Source organism: Neoarius graeffei, chromosome 9 (genome assembly GCF_027579695.1).
Source record: "Neoarius graeffei isolate fNeoGra1 chromosome 9, fNeoGra1.pri, whole genome shotgun sequence".
Lineage (NCBI taxonomy): Eukaryota > Metazoa > Chordata > Actinopteri > Siluriformes > Ariidae > Neoarius > Neoarius graeffei.
The window spans coordinates 45873524-45895491 of record NC_083577.1 but is presented as its reverse complement, the minus strand read 5'-3'; the positions used below and the strand labels follow the sequence as shown (position 1 = coordinate 45895491).

Genomic DNA, 21968 nt, shown 5'->3' with positions numbered 1-21968 from the left:
CCTTGAGCAAGGGCACCTAACCCCCAACTGCTTCCCGGGCACTGTAGTATAGCTGCCCACTGCTCTGGGTGTGTGGGTGTGTTCACTGCATCAGATGGGTTAAATGCAGAGGACTAATTTCACTGTGCTTAAAGGAGATACGCAGAGCCTTTATTTGAAAATAAATTTCTATGTGGATAGTATCTCCATCCTTGACTCTTGTATGCTGCGTAAATGGGAATAAAAAGTAAATATTTATATGAGTTAAAATGGACCGCAAAGTTGGCATTCGAGCTGCCCCACTGAGCCAGCCAGCCCTGGGTGCTGTACACCAAAGTCATATAAATAAACATTTATAGAAGAAACCTTTATTTGTCACATGCACACTTCAAGCACAGTGAAATTCATCCTTTGCATTTAACCCATCTGAAGCAGTGAACACATGCGCGCGCACACACCCAGAGCAGTGGGCGGCCCAGAGCGCCCGGGGAGCAGTCAGGGGTTCGGTACCTTGCTCAAGGGTACCTCAGCCCAAGGCCGCCCCACGTCAACCTAACTGCATGTCTTTGGGTTGTGGGGGAAACCGGAGCACCCGGAGGAAACCCACGCAGACACGGGGAGAACATGCAAACTCCACACAGAAAGGCCCACGCTGGGTTCGAACCCGGAACCTTCTTGCTGTGAGGCGACCATGCTAACCACTACACCACCGTGCCACCCTCATGAAAGGTGAAAGTAAGAAATACTGTTACTGACTCGCTCAACTAAGACTGATTTGACTTCATTGATTGTGGGTTGACTCTCATTAAAACAGGATAGGTGTTATAACTTGTGCAACAGACATGTACATGCATGCATTTTCACTGATAAACCGTAAAAGGCTAATTAAATAATCAGATGAACTGAGACAATCACATTCTGAAGCAAATTAAATAATCTTATACCGGTAACTTAAACACACAATACAAGTTACATGTATTAATCTAAATGCAGGTAAACAACGAGTGTGGTTTTTTTTGTTTGTTTGTTTTTAAATATATATAATCCAAATGAGAGTCGGAGCTTACCCATCTGTGTTCTCACTTCTTGAAGGCCATCTTGTGGCTGATTGTTTTTGAAACAACCTGACTGTCAGTTGTTCGTTCAGTTCTCCGTTCATTCACGTCTTCCACGTAAGGACGAGATGGCAGCGATATCCAGTTTAGAAATCAGATGGCTGCTCCACTCATTCACTTTTCTTCATACTGTGTATTCCGCCATTACTGCTCGGCTCAGGCAATTACTAAAATCCGGGATGGAATGGGATGTAACCGGTTTTAGCAACAACTGCGGGGAGGTCACTGCCCGAGCGATATGTCCCGTCCTGGGTTTTAGCAACAACCCTCGGCTCACACTCCGGGAGGACTGGTGCAACTGAACTCACTTTCCTTTAAAACAAAATATAATAAATAAATAAAATGAATACTTTCCTTTTCTTGTAGTTTTCGTTTTCTTTAATTGTTGGCACTGCACCCTCTTTCAATACAGGCTTATAGCCAACGCTCCTCAACAGATCAGAGGTTTCGTACGAGTCTTCAGTAAAATGTGCAGAGCAGAGGAGAGACCACTTCGTAGGCACCCAATGTGCCTGTGAACTTCTCACAAAATGCACCCGAATCTTTGCGGTTTGAACATTCTTGGGGCATGAATGCAACGTAAATCCACCTTCTGTCGTGTTGCTGGCGGGTTACATTAACTCAAAATGGAGGATCGGAGTTGGCAGTCAGCTCTGTGTTTTAGTATAGCAGAAATGACGATGAGACAGATGGACTTCCTGTTGTGACGTTACGGATGTCAAGGTCATTCACTCAGACCATTACCTAATATAAATTGCTTTAATTGTAAAAATCACTATATTAGATTTATTGTTAACGCTTAAAACTATTCCTGTGCCATTCTTGAGGTCTCAAGGCCATGAAAGTGAGGCCATGGCTCTGTGTATATGTTTTAAGTCTGTACTTGAGTGTCTGTGATCGATAAAGACTTCTTGTCTTGTCTTTCCCCTTTGTCGTCTTAGCCTCATTAACAGTCTACTACTTAATGAATTCATGAATGAAAGAATAATGAGGCTATAGAACTAACCTTAGTCAGATATTTGTAAGATTAGCCTACTTTTATAAATCCTTCTTTCTACACCTATTATGTGTAGACAGACAAGCAGGAAGTCAGTTTCTCTCATTTAATGCAGTGTTAAAACAATACAACTTTTGATGTTTATTAATTTTATCAGTTTGTATAAATGTGTTTTTATTTATTGCCTTGGTACTGAACTAGTACCATTTTACCATGCCGAGCACAGTACCGAACCCAAAATTTTGGGATTGAACCAACCCTAGCATATTGTACTCCTACTGTTTTATGCCACTGTTGTTTATTTCTCACATCTGGTCAGAAGGTGTTGTCTGTACTCCTACTGTATTACCAGGGTGTTGCTGTTCTCACATTAGTTAGGTAAAAGACTGTGGAGAACAGAACACTCCTTGTTACATCTGTTGTATGTATTTTGTTTTCTGACTGGTGTATTTTTAAAACCTAATCTGGTTTGTATTTGCCAGTCTGTATCTTACATATACTCGGCAACCCCCAGAAAATGAAAAGTAGTAGATCAGATTCTGTGACAGTCACGCCTTTCTAGGGGGGTCTGGGGGCATGCTCCCCTGAAAAATTGTTTTAAAAAAAAAAAAAAGTGTAAAATGGTGTCTTCTCCTGCATTCAGAGTGCCATATTTGAAGAAAATTGATTGGGAAATCGAGCCGATGTACTTCACAAAACGCATGCTTCTCACCTTGCCTCAGTACTTTGATGCTGGGATGATCCAATGACCAAGTCGCCTTGAAATTGTCATAGCGAATTATTTTTTTTCTTAGGCGTTTTCATTGTTTGCGATCACCAGTGTTTTTTTTTTGTTGGGTTTTTTTTTTTTTTTTTACACATAGTGGTGCAATTTGTTGTAACATGTGACCTCATTGCCAGTTGGCTAGAACCATAACGAGAACCAGTGGAATGGTGCAATAGAGTGATACAATTTAGATTCAACATCATTATCGTGCTGTACCGTTGACTCTCGGCTTCACTTACTGACTATTTGATGCTATGTACTTGTATCCCGTCTGCTGAAAACAGCTGAAACGAGGTCAGAAGAGTGAATCCAACTGTGTTCACTGATTTATTTTGTAATGCGCTAGTTTTTAGAACTAAAAGCAGTAGACTACTGCATGAATCGGTAGAGTTGGCCACGTAACTTTCTACTGTTGCTTCTTGTATGATGTCAGACTGGTGGATGGACCCTGCAATAGCATGTGACGTAGGCATCTGAAAAGTGCCATCAGATGCAACCTGGCAGCTCTGACTGATGTTTGATCCGATTTGACTGGTTTGCTCTGACTGATGTTGGCATACCCTTTGGTGTGCTTTCTTTTGAAGTGGTTAAACAAGTTGGTAATTTTTCTTCAACGTGCCAGTCTTACGTTTGGATATTTTTTTTCTTTTTTAAACAATTGTTTGTGCCATGAATGTTGCGTAAAATCCAGCAGTTAGCTATTATTGGTTTGTTCGTGTCTTTCAAGGAGAATACAAAGTAGACTAGTGAATAAAGTCCCTTCTGGTTTGTAAACCAATTTGGGGGGCCATGTTTGGGTTTTTTCACCCCACCTGACATTGTGTTTAGTCTAACAGTACTTGTAATTTCTCTGTAAAAACGGATCATGGAGAACTTTTCACGTAAAATTCATCTAAAATTGTTGTATTGCACCCTGCTAAGTGCCATTGTTTATCACGGTGGAAGGAAAGGAATTGTTTGTATGCCAACTCTTAACAAAAAAAAAAAACCGCACAAGATGTACATGTTGTGTGACTGAATTAAATGCTGTATGATGTAATATTGTAAGGTGTACTGCGGCATTGCTTTACCTGGCCTATGTATTGTAGAAACGCAGCGAAACAAAAGTCATGTGGAATTCAACTTGTGCCGAGGCTGTTTCTTTCTCTCTCTCTCTCTCTCTCTCTCTCTCTCTCTCTCCACCCCCCCAATTACTCTTCCGGTGCTCGCGCTTAAGTATTTCTGGGGAAAATTTTTTTTTAGGTTTTTAAAATAAGGTTAGCACTTTAGATGACACATACGGTCTTAACTACTGTAGCCAGATTGTAATAATTAGTGTCTGTCTGGTAGCTGATTTAACTCCTTCCCTAAAGAATGATTAACCAGTTGTAGCTTAGCAACTGTAACCAGGTGCAGGCACCTTCTGAAAAGCTTTGAGCATTTTACAGTATGCTGCAGCGTGTGAAGTGGAAATGAAATTTTTACTTATTTCCTGTACCTGAGACAAATGAGATGCGTCGCATCTGGATTAAACAGTGTGTAACAGTTAAACGTCAAAATCACACCTTCTTTCGGCCGCTCCCGTTAGGGGTCGCCACAGCAGATCGTCCTTCCCAATTTATGAACCACATATTTGATTTTTACACTGGATGCCCTTCCTGATGTAACCCTCCCCAATCTATCCGGGCTTGGGACCGGCACCAAGTATGCACCAGCTTGTACAACCCCAGTGGCTGGGTATTTTACCTAATCTGCATGTCTTTGAACTGTGGGGGAAACCGGATCACCTGGAGGAAACCCACGTAGCCATGGAGAGAACATGTGCAAACTCCACACAGAAAGACCCCCGTCGGCTGCGAGGTTCGAACCCAGAACCTTCTTGCTGTGAGGTGACAATGCTAACCACTGCACCACCATGCTGCCCACACATAAGTACACCTGCTTTAAGATATTCAGCTAACTAGCTAGGATGTCAGGGTAACCGATTTCTTTTCCTCGTCAACATGTTGAATTTACTCCCATGTAATTGAAGAAAAAGAAATGTAATTGCATTCTGTGTGGTAATTGGTGGAAGAACGTGGACGCATTCTAACAGGGAATTTCACGTCAAAATCCTTGTGAGCTGTAGAGTGAAATGGAGACTGGTGTGGCTAGCAGACACAGGAAGTTAGTATTTTAAACGTTATCCTTGTATATAATCATGCTGTTTAATTTCCATGATCAGCCGTGTCCTCAGACATTTTACTGCTCAAGACGAGATGCACTTTTGCTTGTCGTGGGTACTTTTGCGCTGCTATTTTGTGTGTCAAAACCCAACACATGCACTTTGGTGATCCAAAGATATTTATTGGAATATGTGTTTTTCAAGGTGCTCTTTGGACCATGGTTGCTACAGCATGTTTGCGAGTTAGGACTACCAGTCAACTTGCTGTATTATGGATGGGTGGGTGGGGGGGATAACGTCACTTGATGTTTACAGATAAATAGTGCCTTTAAGGCTAGGGTAGGTAATTTTTAATTTAGAAGCATTTTTGTTTCTTGAAATTCTCTTTACATTCTAACAGCAGTGGGGGGGAAAAAATCAAATGCTCTGACGAAATTCTGTCTGAATGAAATGATCCGATGGTCTACCTGCGTGCACGCTACCCATTTTGTTTGTTTACATTCGTTTTGTTTACATTCATTATGATGAATGTAAACAGCTCGTTCTCTCACACACACACACATTTGTGGACTTGTCCCCCAGCAGTAATCAGGCAGTGCGCCTTCATTTGTATTGGAGGTGTGGCTTTAAAGGGAGTGCTGAAGGGAGGGTTTGGGTGGGTTTTTTTTTTTTTTTTTTTGGTTGATGCATACTTTCAAAATCTAGCTTACGCTTGCTGGTTTCTCCAAAATTATCCACCCTGCCTTTAATTATAGTCTTTTTTAAATTTAGTTGTTGATGAAAGCCATTGTTGCAGCCATTTTAGCATCCTGTCTGCTTTACCCAGACCCAAGGGATAAGTGTACTGTATGGCTCTTAGTGAAGCATTAGGATGTTGCGTTAACTTAAAGGACTGAGTTGTTAGGAAGCCCTGTTGGTAATTAGTTTTTTAAAAAATGGTCTAATCTTTTACCTCTAAAACACACAACCTAGTGAACACTGTAACAGATCACATTGACAAACTGTCCCTTGATGCTCTTATTACCATGGTAACCATAGATGCGAAGTAACCAAGATACATACGTGTGGGGTTGCAGGAATGCTGTTTAACATGAGATCACAGCAGCATCAAAAACATGAAATTGGAATAGAAAAATGAGTGAGACGGTAATGAGGCCAGTTAGACTCATAAGCACTAGATGAAAGAAGATGGCTGTTCAGTTGGTGCTTTAAAACTCAAATATCAGTATACTAGTCATCACGTTGTCAGTTTTTTTCCAGGCGTATGCCTCACTTCTTTATTTGTGATAACAGGTGGTTGGTTACCTAAGCAATGGATGGAGAGTTGGAGCCCAGGACAGATGTGGAGGAGGGATTAAACACAGGGGATGAGCCCATGGAAACCACACCCTCAACAGAACTGTGCTCAGATGGGCAGCATCAAGAAACTGGTGTCATGACAACAGATGTATCCAAGGCTCCAGAGGATGATGACGTTGTGCTGGTGGAGGGGCCTCCGCTTCAGGAGGGGAAAAAAGCAGCAAGCCCTTCTACCACCCCTGCACCTGCTGAGACCACAGACGGTGCAGAGCCAGCCACCACAGCAACAGCATCCTCTGACACTCCTCCTCCCTCCTCCACAGCTGCAGCAACCATGGCTCCCAAAAGCCAGACTGAGCCCATTGTTATAGACGATGAAGAAGATTCTGAGCAAAGAGACTCTTCCTCCTCCTCACTGGCATCGAGTCAGACCAGGGAAGCATTGAGCAGCACAGAACCAGACTCAGAAATCAAAATTGCCAGCGTCACCACGCTGGGAGGGACATGTTCATCAGAGGTGGCTATGTCAACATCAGCAGAGACATCCACAGCACCGTCTGATGAGGAAAGCATCAACCTCAAAATCACAAGTGTGACATCATTGAAGGGGAATGACGAAGCAGAGGATGGTGGAGAGATGGAAGCTGCAGAAAACGGCTTACAGATCAGTAGCACGTTCAGCCTAAACCCAGAGGCCCAAGGGTCAGCCAGCAAACCTTCACCAACGTTCAACCCAGGACGTGTTAACTCTGCTACCCAGCCAGTTCAAAATGGCGAGATGGGGACTCATCAGAGACCTGGTAATGCACAGACAAATCTTATACCATTCATTTTATCTGATAACAGGGATGAGTGTTTTCCGCTTTTCGACGGGTTTCCACTTTTTCTGAGTAAAAAACCCCAACCTTTTTTATTATGCCAAATCTGTTGAGAATTTTAATTAATTGAGGGGGGTTGGGGTATGTTCCTTCATGTTGTTCAAACTTAATTAACTCCAATGATGTTTACACATTATTTGTAAGTTGCCATCTTTAGTCTCGTTTAATCTCATTGAATGTGATGTAAAATTCGTGTTATCTACATTGTTATTGGTCAAAACATCGATGTCGAGACCATAATAGCCAATCAAAACAGTTTTTACAAAGACACCCACAGCCGTTTTCTTTTATCAAAACTTACACGTTCGTGAGCTGCATATCAAAAATACGCTCCTCTAATCGGCGTGTTTTCTCAAGATGCCGAATACTATTGACAAGCGAGATGAAGCAAAGGTACATGAAATTGATGCTGGTATAAAAAAAACAAGTTTAGCAAAGCAAAAGGAAAGCAAGAGAGGAGTGTGAGAGAGAGCAGAAGAGAGCTAGGTTAGAGCATGTAAAAACACAGGAGGAGCTGGCTAATGAAAGAAAAAGGAAAAAAGAGAGGACTGATGAGCTTTTGGCTTTGGCCAAGAAGCTGAAGAAGAATTCTAAATGATCTACTGAAAATTTGTTTCAAAAATAACTGGGAATTGTAAACAACTTGACTGTAAAAAGTGTGAATAGACATGTGCTCTTCCTTTTGAAGAAAACATACAAGTGATGTGGACAATAAGATAAAGACAGTCCCCGTAAATGAATTCTAGCTGACAGTGTTTAACTGTGTAACTTTAAAGTTTGAATAGACATTGTGAATAAATCATATACAAGGACATTAGGAAAAGGTCAGTTTCCATAAGATATGAATGTTTTTATTTAATTCAATATATTGAATATATGAAAATTTGAGTTATTAATGGAACTGTAAATAACTATGGATTTTAATGGACATTTTTTAGAAAAACAAGTGATGTTGACAATGAGTAATAACCAGTCCCCATAAAATGTACATATTATTTTGAATTAATGCAATACACATTGATTTTGATACATATTGTTCTATATAATAGTGTTTTTATTTCAAGAAGTATGAAAATAGGCATCAGGTGTTTTAATTAATTACAGCTCAGATTGCAGGAAATGGGGTGTGTAAGGTCTCATTTTGAAAAAAATTTCACGGGGGTGTCCCCCTAGACCGACCCCCCCTTATTACTTTACTTTGGGCGCCTTCAGCGCCCTCAGGACGTTTTACAGATTTTCTGCTTTTTTTTCATCAGGACCCACTCTCATCCCTGCTGATAAATTGTGAATTGATTTAAAACTAGGTTTTTTTGTGTGTGTATGTGTGCCATGTTTGACTCATTGTTGAGCCATTTTAAATGATGAAGCAATACATTAATATGTGCTTCAGGTATAGTTGGAATGAGAGGACATTCTTGTTAATGGGACACTTTATATTGTTGCTTTGAATTTTGAGCCTGGGCTGAATTTATTCCTCTTTCTATCCTTAATGGATTTTAGGGTTAATGTAATGGAAATATGCTGTCAATATTTTTCTTGTGTTTGAAGTTGGGTTTGTTAACTGGGTTTTGCACACAAAGTAAATCTAAGCATATTACCTTTTCGCAGTTGATTTATGTGAATGCTCCAATATCGCCTAATACAATTAATCATTTGAATGCTTTAGCTTTGCACTTTATTCCCCTTCAGTAATTTACTGATAAATTGTCACTGACAAGTGTCCTGTCTACTGATAACCTAGATATTTATCTTCCTAGGACATCATAAGCCCTGTAGTTCAGTCCAGAATTTCTTGCATCGATATCTTTTACACGGCCTGGCAAAAAAAAAAAGTTGCCATTTGGATTTAAATAAGCAAATACACAAGAGCCTTTGATTGGATAAATTACTACAGTGATTTAATGTGTTTTTCAGATGGCAACAATTCTTGTAACCCTAACTGATACAGTGAGTAGCTTCTCATTTATTTAACAATCATGTCAAAAGATGTATCCTGTGGTCATGGAATGGATGTTACTGTGTTTTCAAAAGGGTCAAATTATTGGCCTGCATCAAGCAAAGAAAACAAAGGAGATTGCTGAAATTAGTGGAATTGGGTTAAGAACTGTCCAATGCATTATTAAAATCTGGAAGGATAGTGATGAACCGTCAGCTCTGGCAGAAATGTGGTCGGAAAAAAATCTTGACTGACCATGATCAGAGATCACTTACACTACGTTCACACTGCAGGCTGAAGTAACTCAAATCCGATTTTTTCGCCCATATGTGACCTGTATCCGATCTTTTATTGACAATATGAACGACACAGATCCGATTTTTTTCAAATCCGACCCAGGCCGTTTGGATATGTGGTCCTAATTCCGATTCCTATCCGATCTTTTCATATGCGACTTCAGTCTGAACCGCCAGGTCGCATTCATCCGACTTGCACGTCATCAACAAGCCACAAATGTCACTATTCTGCGCTGAAGTAGGCGGCGGGTCTCTCAAAAAAAGTTACAACATGGCTTTGATGTTCCTTTGAACGGAGGTTGCAGTCACTACCCTGCAGAACGCCTGAGCCAAAACCCTTGCCCTCTTCCTTCTCAACCTCCTCCTTAACATCAGGCTATTGTGCATGTTCTGGCTCCGTCGCAACAACAACTGCATCATCGCCAGGTACTCCATGCTGGCTACTGTCATACACAGGAAACTTTAGGTTACTTCCGTAAACACTGGCCATGCTCACTGTGTGTGACGTCGTCGTATCCTGCAATGCGCATGCGGAACACTTTTAGGTCGCTTTTCGTTCATACTGAGGATCACATACAAGTCGCATATATTTGTTAATGTGAACGACCTCACAAAAAAATCGGATTTCACAAAGAAATCGGAATTGAGCATTAAGCCTTGCAGTGTGAACGTAGTGTTAAATGCTTGAAGTCGAATCATTAAAAAAATCAACAGTAGAACTGACGGCTATGTTTAATAGTGAAGTTAAGAGCATTTTCACACTCAGTGCGACGAGAACTCTCAGGATTGGGACTAAACAGCTGTGTGGCCATTAGAAAACCACTTGTTAGTGAGACTAATCGGAAGAAAAGGCTTCAGTTTGCTAGGGAGCATAAAGACTGGACTCTGGAGCAATGGAAAAAGGTCATGCGGTCTGAGGAGTCCAGATTTACCCTGTTCCAGAGTGATGGGCGTGTCGGGGTAAGAAGGGAAGCTCATGAAGTGATGAACCCATCATGCACAGTGCCCACTGTACAATCCTCTGGAGGCAGTGTTGTGATCTGGAGTTGCTTCACTTGGTCAGATCGAGGCTCAGCAACGTTATGGGGCAATAAAATGAAGTCAGCTGATGACCTGAATGTACTGAATGACCAAGTTATCCCATCAGTGGATTTGTTTTTTCTACCCTGATGGCACGGGTATAAATTTAGGGCTCAGATTGTGAAAGAATGGTTCAGGGAGCATGAGGAATCATTTTCATACATGAATTGGCCACCACAGAGTCCCGACCTTAACCCCACTGAAAGTCTTTGGGATGTGCTGGAGAAGACTTTACGGAGTGATTTGACTCTCCTGTCATCAAGACAAGATCTCGGTGAAAAATTAATACAACTTTTGATGGAAATAAATGTTGTGACATTTGCATAAAGTTGTTGAAACAATGCCACGGTGAATGCGTGCCATAAAGCTAAAGGTGGTTCAACAAAATATTAATGTGCACTTTTTTTTTTGGCCAGGCAGTGTATATCAATATATAGAAGCTGAGTAAACTGTCTTAGTTTTCTTACAGAATTTCCTCTTCTCAATTTAAAAAAAAAAAAAACTCAAGTCAATTTGACATTTTTCTCAGATTCCTGGATCTCTCAGTCCGCATCTTTTCCCCGCAATCAGAAGCAGCCAGGGGTGGACTCTCCCTCTCCTACGGCATCTCTTCCCAAAGCACCAGGCCAGTCTTCCTCAGGCTCCCAGCAGCCACCACGCACCATGAAGGTCACTTGTGCTAACTGTAAAAAGCCTTTAAAGAAAGGTCAGACTGCTTATCAGCGCAAAGGCTCCTCCCACCTGTTTTGCTCTACGACCTGCCTCTCTGCCTTCTCCCACAAACCCACACCCAAAAAGAGCTGTACCATGTGCAAGAAGTAAGACTTAAAAATGTGAAATGCTTTGTGCTTATATCATTCTCTCAGGTGACTATTGTGATGATAACCTGGCCAAATGTTCTTTCTCATTAAATTAGGGACATTACTAGTATGAAAGGAACGATTGTGGCTCAGGTGGACTCAAGTGAATCATTTCAGGAGTTCTGCAGCACCGGTTGTCTGGCTGCGTATGAAAATAAACAAAATCCCCCGAAGAACACCCTCAAAACCAAGTGTACTGTCTGTGGAAAACTCACAGAGGTCAGTTAAACAGTTTAAGTGGTTTTGATTTTATTTACTATATTACAGTCCTGTCTTAAATTTTATATCTAATATTTTTAGGTCATATGTAATGATAATGAGAGAAATAGCAATGTTCTGAAATTTTTACTTGTCCATCTGTCTCGTCTCTTGTTTGTCTATATATGTTTGTATGAAAATCCATTTGTGTCTCATTTATTCCTTTAGATTCGCCATGAAGTTAGCTTCAAGAACATCACCCATAAAATCTGCAGTGATGCCTGTTTTAACCGTTACCGCATGGCTAATGGCCTGATCATGAACTGTTGTGAGCAGTGTGGGAACTACCTGCCCAGCCGGGCCACGGCAAATCATTTCTTACTTATTGATGGGCAGCAGAAACGGTTCTGTTGTCAGAACTGTGTCAGGGACTACAAACAGGTGAATGAGACAGCTAACACATCCATTTTTGAACAGTGATATCACTGGTTTATTATTGTATCTGGATATAGAGGTGTGCACAATATATTTTCATCCCACTTCAAACAGCTTTTAAAGGTTTTCTGACTAATTAACATGGCAACTCCAATTATTTTTGCTTGTACTGGTCTGCAATATATTGTAAGGAAATTAGTTTGGTGTTATTTCCCCAAAATATGAACTACAAAGTCATTTAAACCACAAAGACCAAGAGTGGAGTAGGCTAAAGGGGTCACTGATGATAGATGAATGATGCTGATGTTATGTTAAGTGTGTTGCAGCACATGAGTATCCAATACGTTAGATTTTTCTTTGTCCCACGTTCTTCACATCTGAGCGGTAGCTTCTACCCTGTGGGGGTAAGACTTGCCCACTCCAGTAATGTTTCTGTTAGGTCCCTGCACACCTCTGCTTGGAGGTGAAGTCTACAAAAAGCTGCTTCTAGAAGCTTTGCCTTGAATCTACATAATAGATGCTGTATCAGTAATTTCCATTACATCAACCTGTTTTGGCATGTTTTACTTTGGTTAATGGCTAACAGGTAATTGGCACTTACTGCCTGAAATAAATCTTTAATCTGAATTTTTTTCCCCCAAAACAAAAATACAATGCTAAAGGTTCTAGCCTGATTTAGTCTTCCACCGGTGTTCATCGCTATCCCTCGAGCAATACAGGAATTCTGCTTCAGAGCCACTGAGACCACTGTTCCACTGGTGTCACCATCTTTCAGGTGTTCCCCCTTTCAGTTATTTCGTACAGGGAAATTACCCAGCAACCCAAGAAACTTGTCAAGAATGCATCTAATTTAATTGAGTCTCTTATTATTGAAATACTAGCCTTAATTGAATGAATTTTTCTTCTTTTTACCCTAGACGCATGGAAAGATGACACAGTGTAGTGGCTGTAAGGTGATGTGCAGGTCTTTTGATGTTACTCATGGTATTGGTCCCACTGGAATCATGGAGCCTTACTGTTCTTCATCCTGTATGAATAAAAGCAAAATTGCAGCTGTTTCACAGAGTAAGTACTGTTACAACTCTGGGGCGACCTACTCATTGTTGCCTGTTTCTTATATGCTGGGTTTTAGATTGTACCGTTTCGTTTACTTTATGTGCAGTCAGTAAATGAGGCTTTACGTCTGCAGTGACGGAAAACAAACATTTAATTGTTAAAAGATTTGAGATTATTTTGCTCGCTAATTATAAATGAGTCCTCTTGAAGAAATTTCTCTTGAATGGCTTATTCTGATTACATGCATTGTGTGTTGAAGGTCATCACAACACCATTTTTCTATTTATACCAGATTCTCGGGTTTTAGTATAATACATTGCATGAGGTGTGTGGGTTAAGTTAGTACACCTTTTTTGGATACAGGCATCAAAATGTTCAACATTGGAATCTCTCTTCACTTTCAGCTGCTGGTTTCAGGTCTCAAAGCAAACTTTTGAACACCATGACAATATTTTTGACACAAGATGGTCACTGGACTAAAGTTCACAGAATTTTTGCCTTTAAACATTGTTTGAAAAGTTGTGTTTGAAGCAAGTCAAGTCAACTTTGTCAAATATGCTATACATGCTCGACATACAGCACAGATGAAATTTCAGTCCTCTCTGACCCATGGTGCAAACAGGCAATGTAATAAATAAAAATAGAATAATTGAAAAAACAAACAATATAAACACTCTAGATAGGAACTAGACATAGACTAAACACTCAGACAATATAAACAGTATAAACACTAGATAAGAAGAACTAGACATAGACTAAACACTCAGACAATATAAACAGTGTAAGCAGTTTGTGGTACTAAAATGCCATGTCCGTCCAATTGTCTGAAATCTGTGAAAGTGGTTCTTGACCATTAGGAATGTAACAGTATGTCATGCGATGATAAATTGCGATACAAATTTATGATTCTTTAAATAGATGAGCTTAAAAATGAATCATGATTATCAGGCTGCATTATCCTAGGTTTTCCTAGCTGTAATTGTGTTTAGACAGCAGAGGGCACAATAGCGGGAATGCATGTGACTTTGCTTAGGGTGGAATTAACAACTAATGGCGCAAAAACGCACAAAATCTAAAATGGAAAAGAGCTGTTGTGTGATTGACTAAATAGATTTAACAAGAAATTAGAGCTCTCTTTTTACAGACTGATGAAAGCTGAAGAAAAATGGAGGTAGAGGTAAATCTTCAAAGTAAAAAAAAAAAGGCCTTTTTAAATTTTTCATTAATAAAATTAATATTTTAGTTAAGAGAATTATTTTACTCCAGCCTTTACAAAGGTGACAAATGGTTATTGTTGGCTATTAAGAAAATGATTCCTTTTGTTAAAAAGGAAAAGTTTGTTGATGAATAGCTTTTATATAGGTTATTGCTTTTTTTTTTTGGTAATTTGTTTGTCTAATATCGTAGGAAAGTTGAATCATAAAACTGATGTCGTAAATCACATCGTGAATTGTTTCCGATTGGCCATATTTGTTGACGACACATACCAGACTCTTCAGTGAATGCCTGACTTGAGACTAGTGAGAGAATGGGACTAGACTCAATGGGATTTGGACACCGGGTGTGAAGTATGAGCTAGCTTCGTTGAAGCGAGTTAGCTGGCTGGCTTGTGCAAACATAACCTACAATCCAGTACATTAGCAGAGTGCAAGATCAGTAAGTGCTGTAATAAAAGCTCATAATCAAACTTGGTGTTCTGATGCGTTATATATTTAGTAAGCGATAGGTAGTAGCTTAGCCCACTGATCATGTGTGCTGTTGCTGCTGATTTACCTTCTTGCAGAATTCATTAGGGATCTAGCTCAAATCCAACAGAGTTAATCTGGCTAATCAAGCAGACTGATTATCTGGAGCAGGTGTGCAGGATTAGGATTGGAACTGAATTCTGCAGGAAGTTAAATCTGCAGGAATAGTGTTGATTACTGGCATTGCCAAATAACAGGAGGGATGCTGTAGGGCAGGGCTGGGATGGAAACCCTTGTGTTTAGGTGTTCCTGGGCAGTTTGTTGGCCATTAGATGTTTTTATGGCTTAAAATTATTTTCAGTGATATTTTAATGCATGTGAGCGACATGGTGGTGCAGTGGTTAGCACTGTCTCCTCACAGCAAGAAGGTTCTGGGTTCAAAACTTGTGGCCAACTGGGACCTTCTTGTGTGGCGTTTGCATGTTTTCCTCGTGTCCATATGGGTTTCCTCCCAGAGACCAAAGCCATGCGGGTTAGGTCAACTGCTACTCTAAATTGCCCGTAGGTATGAATGTAAGTGTGAATAGTTGTTCATCTCTGTGTTGGCCCTGCAATAATCTGGCAACCTGCCCAGGGTGTACCACACCTCTTACCCAAAGTCATCTGAGATTGACTCAAGTTTCCCTCATGACCCTGAGAGATAAGCGGTATAGATGATGATAATAGATGGATTGTAATGCATTTTATTTGTAAAACATTTGCAGATGTTTGATTCATAGGCAACTATGCAACCTTAAGAGCATGAAACATCAACCTATGATGCGCATATGTAGCACTGAAATGTGTTGCTCTCAGACAGCACAGCTGAGTTTCATTGGCTGCTAACGGTTTCTTGATTTCAGAAATGGAAATGGTGTCGACTGACATGTTTAAGACCTACATAGATTGTATTGACACTTTACATCTGTTTTTGTAGTTGCTGAGCCCTCCTGTCATTTCTGTAAGAGAAATGCATTACCTCAGTATCAGGCAACACTGCCTGAAGGGAAGGTCTTAAACTTCTGCAGCTCTCAGTGTGTCACAAAATTCCAGGTATATGCATTGCAAACTGTACAACTTGGACATATTTGCATGGCATATGTTGCGTAAAAGCACTTCTAATAAATATAAGGGTGTTCAGGGCGATAATTGAGTCCTTAATTGCAGTCTTGTACCTGGAAAGTCAAGCTAATTTTAATGTATTTCACGTTTCCCTTTTTATTTTATTTTTTTAAATAGAACGCCACTATACAAACATCAGCCAATGGTCAGCTTCCTGCCTCAGCTTCCAGCAACATCCAACTGAAATGCAACTACTGCCGTGGCTCCTTCAGCCTGAAACCAGAGATTCTGGAGTGGGAGGTAGTGTTATCCACTAAATCTGTTCCATTGCTATTGTTTACTTTATGAACTAGACAGGACATTATGTTGGGTTGTTGTTTATTATCATTTTCAATATAATTCTTCGATATGTTCTTACTTGTTCATTTCAGGATAAAGTGTACCAGTTTTGCAGTAAGACATGTTGTGAAGACTATAAGAAGCTCCACTGTATTGTGACCTTCTGCGAATATTGCCAGGAGGAGAAGACACTTCATGAGACTGTCAAGTTTTCAGGTGTTAAAAGGCCTTTCTGTAGTGAAGGTACCTTCTTTTTTTTTTTTTTTTCCCTTGGATGAAAGCCTGAGTACTGGCCCGTGATTAGAACAGCACTGCAGTTTAAAAGCAGACGCTCTTAGCGGTCAGTTTAAAGGAACTATCCAAGTTAGTATTGCAGGGGGGAAAAAACAGCTTTTTTCATAAATGTATAAATTGAAGTTGAAGCAGAATGATTTTCACCACACTCATGAACACTGTACAGCAGGTGTTCTCAAACCTTTTTGTAGACGGGTTGTTTTGCAGTGAGGGGGTCAATCTCACCACCCCTCTGAAGATAATCCAACTGTCCAAATATTCAGCTCATTATTTGAATGTGCACAATAATATAGTGGGTAAATATTAGAGAGAGCTTTCCATCTTTCAATTTGGATGAAACACACTTTTTTTTTTTTCTTGGAGGTTTCGGTTACATCCATACAAGTCAAAAACGCTAATAACTACAAAGTTATTTTTCTTTTTTTGTGTTTTTGTAGCTTGTTTTTTGCTTGAGTGTTTTGTCCGACAATTGTGGCATCAGTTCCCTTCAGGCCTTGGTGCGCCATGGGTGATGCCTGTGTGCCTCGCTATGGACTGCAGTGAGCTTGTTGCGCTTTTTAATGTCGGGGTTGTCCAGCACTCGGTGCGGCGGTGCTTTTGTGCTTGGTGCGGTGCTCCGAGCGATGTTGCCTGGTGCCGTCACAGTGGCTGTGCAAATGGTTTGAGACATACCAGCGCTCTGTGTGGCAGTGCTTCTGTGCTCACTTTGTGGATCCATGACGCGGTGTTCCATGCAATGTTGCCCAGTGGCATCGCGGAGGCTGTGCAGGCTGTGTGGGATTTATAGTGGTGCTTGAAAGTTTGTGAACCCTTTAGAATTTTCTGTATTTCTGCATAAATATGACCTAAAGCATCAGATTTTCACACAAGTCTTAAAAGTAGATAGAGAACCCAGTTAAACAAATGAGACAAAAATATTATACTTGGTCATTTGTTTATTGAGGAAAATGATCCAATATTACATATCTGTGAGTGGCAAAAGTATGTGAACCTCTAGGATTAGCAGTTAATTTGAAGGTGAAATTAGAGTCAGGTGTTTTCAATCAATGGGATGACAATCAGGTGTGAGTGGACACCCTGTTTTATTTAAAGAACAGGGATCTATCAAAGTCTGATCTTCACAACACGTTTGTGGAAGTGTATCATGGCACGAACAAAGGAGATTTCTGAGGACCTCAGAAAAAGCGTTGTTGATGCTCATGAGGCTGGAAAAGGTTACAAAACCATCTCTAAAGAGTTTGGACTCCACCAATCCACAGTCAGACAGATTGTGTACAAATGGAGGAAATTTAAGACCATTGTTATCCTCCCCAGGAGTGGTCGACCAACAAAGATCACTCCAAGAGCAGGGCGTGTAATGGTCGGCGAGGTCACGAAGGACCCCAGGGTAACTTCTAAGCAACTGAAGGCCTCTCTCACATTGGCTAATGTTCATGAGTCCACCATCAGGAGAACACTGAACAATGGTGTGCATGGCAGGGTTGCAAGGAGAAAGCCACTGCTCTCCAAAAAGAACACTGCTGCTCGTCTGCTAAAGATCACGTGGACAAGCCAGAAGGCTATTGGAAAAATGTTTTGTGAATGGATGAGACCAAAATAGAACTTTTTGGCTTAAATGAGAAGTGTTATGTTTGGAGAAAGGAAAACACTGCATTCCAGCATAAGAACCTTATCCCATCTGTGAAACATGGTGGTGGTAGTATCATGGTTTGGGCCTGTTTTGCTGCATCTGGGTCAGGACGGCTTGCCATCATTGATGGAACAATGAATTCTGAATTATACCAGCGAATTCTCAAGGAAAATGTCAGGACATCTGTCCATGAACTGAATCTCAAGATATGGTGGGTCATGCAGCAAGACAACGACCCTAAGCACACAAGTCGTTCTACCAAAGAATGGTTAAAGAAGAATAAAGTGAATGTTTTGGAATGGTCAAGTCAAAGTCCTGACCTTAATCCAATGGAAATGTTGTGGAAGGACCTGAAGCGAGCAGTTCATGTGAGGAAACCCACCAACATCCCAGAGTTGAAGCTGTTCTGTATGGAGGAACGGGCTAAAATTCCTCCAAGCCGGTGTGCAGGACTGATCAACAATTACCGGAAACGTTTAGTTGCAGTTATTGCTGCACAAGGGGGTCACACCAGATACTGAAAGCAAAGGTTCACATACTTTTGCCACTCACTGATATGTAGTATTGGATCATTTTTCCTCAATAAATAAATAACCAAGTATAATATTTTTGTCTCATTTGTTTAACTGGGTTCTCTTTATCTACTTTTAGGACTTGTGTGAAAAATCTGATGATGTTTTAGGTCATATTTATGCAGAAATATAGAAAATTCTAAAGGATTCACAAACTTTCAAGCACCACTGTATCTTTGTGCGTCTGGTGAGACTGTGGTCGCTACGCCACTGGAAAAGGCCCTCTTTTGGTGGATTTTTTTTTTCTTCCTCCTTCCTTCTCCCCTCAATTGTAAAGTGACCTTGGGTGTGAGAAAGGCGCTGTACAAATTGAACTGATTTGATCATTTCCTTTTCATTTCCTTTTTTTTTTTTCCTTTACAATTACAGACCTTACTTTCAGTGCTACTGCTTTATATAACCTCAAATCAGGAAAAAAGTTGGGACAGTTTGGAAAATGCAAATTAAAAAAAAAATTGATTTTCTACATTTTCTTTGGCTTGTTTTATTACAGACAGGATGAACCCAATATATTTCATGTTTTGTTTGGTCAACTTAATTTCATTTGTTACATCCATTCCTGTATTTCAGGCCTGCGGCAAATTCAAAAAAAAAGTTGAGATGGCAGCAATTTAGGGCTAGTATGAGGTAAAACAATTAATGATGTGATTTGGAACGGGTGATATTAACAGGTGATTTTAAGGCCACACCAATTCAATTAGTTGGTTCAATCGCCGCTTGAAGAAAATGCAAAAAAAAAAAAATCGAAATCAAACTCCCGCCAACAGAAAAGGTCACGTGACGTCGAAAACCAATCAAATCATCCCTTTCACTTTCGATAAAGACTTGTGGAAGAAACATGCCTGTGGAGGGAAGTCCTGCAAAGCCTGTGTTTGTGACTTGTTAGGATATTCAGCGAACAGAAGCGTAAAATCTTTGACAGGTGTGTTGAAATTCTGTTTACTGGTTTGCCTGTATTGTTTGGTCTATTTTCACCTCTAATTTTACCATCAGAGCATTTTTTTAAATTTTATTTTTATTTTGCCCTCTCGCTTCATATTTTTCCTGAAAAAATCCGAGAACCAACTAATTAAATTGGTGTGGCCTAATCATGATTTGGTAAAAATCCGTTTCCAGGAAAGGCCTAGTCTTTGAGGAGCAAAGATGGGTCGAGGTTCTCAGTTTGTCAACAAATGTGTGAGAAAGTTGTTGAAATGTTTAAAAACAATGTTCCTCAAAGAAAGATGGGAAGGGATTTGGATATTTCACCCTCTACGGTGCACATCATTAAACGATTCAAGGAATTTTAGAATGTAAAGAGCAAGGGGGGCAAGCCTAAACTGAACACCTGTGATCTCCGATCCCTCAGATGGCCCTTTTTATTTATTTATATAATGTGTATTGCAAGAATCAAAATTGAAATTGTTGTTTAATTTGAAAAAATATAGTTCATGAGGTAAAACAAATAATATGCTCTTGTATTATTTTGAATGCAATATAGGTTAAAGTGCTGATGACACGTTTTTGACATCTTTGGCGATGTTTTATAACATAAGTAATTCCCGATGATCCATATATTAATTCACGAAGGCACCTATTTTACAAGTTATGATAAAAAACGCGGCTATTTGGGCAAATTTGACGGGGCTGCAGCACCCAGGAGACGAAGGAGGAGGAGGAGCTATATGACATCAGCGAAAGAACCTTCCTCCTAACTTAGCAGTTTGTTGTTAATGTGAGAGGTGTTCAGTTCGTCATTATTAGTATTATTTTATATATATATATATATATATATATATATATATATATATATATATTTTATTAGTTATGCCTTCGCGTTGTGTTGCCGGCTTTTGCTCCAAAACCCACAAGGATGGGGTAAGTTTACTCAAGTTTCCCAGAGATCCCGAGCTGCATGCGAAGTGGGTGAAGCAAGTCAGGCGCACTCGTGACAAGTGGGAGCCCTCACCAACATCCGTCCTGTGCTCTGAACACTTCGATTTGGATTGTTTTGACACCCTTCCCAGCTTAAAAGAATCTCTTGGGTGTGCAGTTCAGCACAAACGTGTGTTACTACCATCAGCAGTGCCTACACAGTGTTGCCAGATTGAGAGGTTTCCCGCCCAGTTGGGTGGTTTCAAGTGCATTTTGGTGGGTTTTGAACATATTTTGGGCTGGAAAACGTCAGCAGTATGTGTTGCCAGATACTGCTGAAGTTTCCCAGCCCAAAATATGTTCAAAACCCACCAAAATGCACTTGAAACCTCCCAATCTGGCAACACTGCAGTATTCCGGAGGGGGTCTACTAGTAGCTATGCCGGATCCAAAGACAGTCCTCCTGTCAGAACATGTGTTGTGAAACGACATAAGATAAAGGTACGTAGAGCTATAGATTCTACATGATAATCATAAATGTAATCATAAAGTCGGCGTGATATCAGTCATGTATTTGCTTGTGAAAGCTTGCGGCTTTCATGTAACTGCCGCCTAGCAACGAGAGGCAAAGGGTAAAGAGGGTAGGCTATCATAGATTCTATTCGGAAGAGATCAACACAATTCTAGACTCCCAGAAGAGGAAGAGCTAGCACTAGAGAGTTCACCGGCGTTTTCATGCGCCATTTCCATTGAGTAGAACCAGAGTAGAACAGCCAGTGAACCGCAGTGTGTTCTTCCGCTGACGTCACAACATGGCCGCGAGCCACGGACCCAGTTTTCTTGCGCTGTGTAATTAAAAGTTGGATATTCGCGTAACAACAGCTTCTTTTCACATAATTATAACAGAAATCTAACATGTTTGCCATGTTGTATAGTTTATTTAAGAAATTGCATAGAGTCATGTTCGTGTCATCAGCCCTTTAAAGATTATTTACAAATCTTTCAGTTTTCAACATACAGTCCCAACTTTTTCTGATTAGCGGTTGTAGTTTACTTGATTAATAGAATAAACATCTGCTACCTTCTTTGGCTGCAGGTTGCAAGCTGTTGTTTAAGCAGGACTTTATACACCGTCTGGGCCTCAAATGCGTCACCTGCAACCACTGCACTCAGATGTGCAAAAAATCTGTTACCAAACAGATAGATGGTGTCAGCAGAGACTTCTGCAGTGAAACTTGTGCTAAGAAGTTTCATGACTGGTACTACAAGGTCTGTGCTTCACTCTTAAGTTTTAATTACTTTTTTTTTCTGTTTTTAAAAATGTCCTATGATTACTGCTGTTCACATTCTGAACCAAACCATGTTGTTGATTTTCATTTTAATATGAGGACACAGTACAGGGATCTTATTTTTTTTAAACCTTTTTGTCCATCTGCTAAGCCTTTTTTGTTTGTT

The 21968-nt window shown here is 40.3% G+C and overlaps 1 protein-coding gene across 5 annotated transcripts in view; it reads left to right on the top strand.

Moving 5' to 3' along the window:
* The window catches only part of zmym2 (zinc finger, MYM-type 2), a 40623-nt gene that overhangs the window by 5934 nt on the left and 12721 nt on the right, over positions 1–21968 (top strand). For 3 of the 5 annotated variants that reach the window (XM_060929620.1, XM_060929618.1, XM_060929622.1), the window contains exons 2-10: positions 6294–7099; positions 11019–11307; positions 11406–11568; positions 11776–11988; positions 12900–13047; positions 15700–15815; positions 16002–16124; positions 16256–16406; positions 21610–21782. In XM_060929620.1, coding sequence (XP_060785603.1) covers positions 6313–7099; positions 11019–11307; positions 11406–11568; positions 11776–11988; positions 12900–13047; positions 15700–15815; positions 16002–16124; positions 16256–16406; positions 21610–21782 — 2163 coding nt within the window. In that variant the 5' untranslated portion in view covers positions 6294–6312. Of the gene's footprint in view, positions 1–4230; positions 4726–6293; positions 7100–11018; positions 11308–11405; positions 11569–11775; positions 11989–12899; positions 13048–15699; positions 15816–16001; positions 16125–16255; positions 16407–21609; positions 21783–21968 lie in introns of those variants that run through there. The other 2 variants (XM_060929619.1, XM_060929621.1) reach the window with 2 other exon arrangements.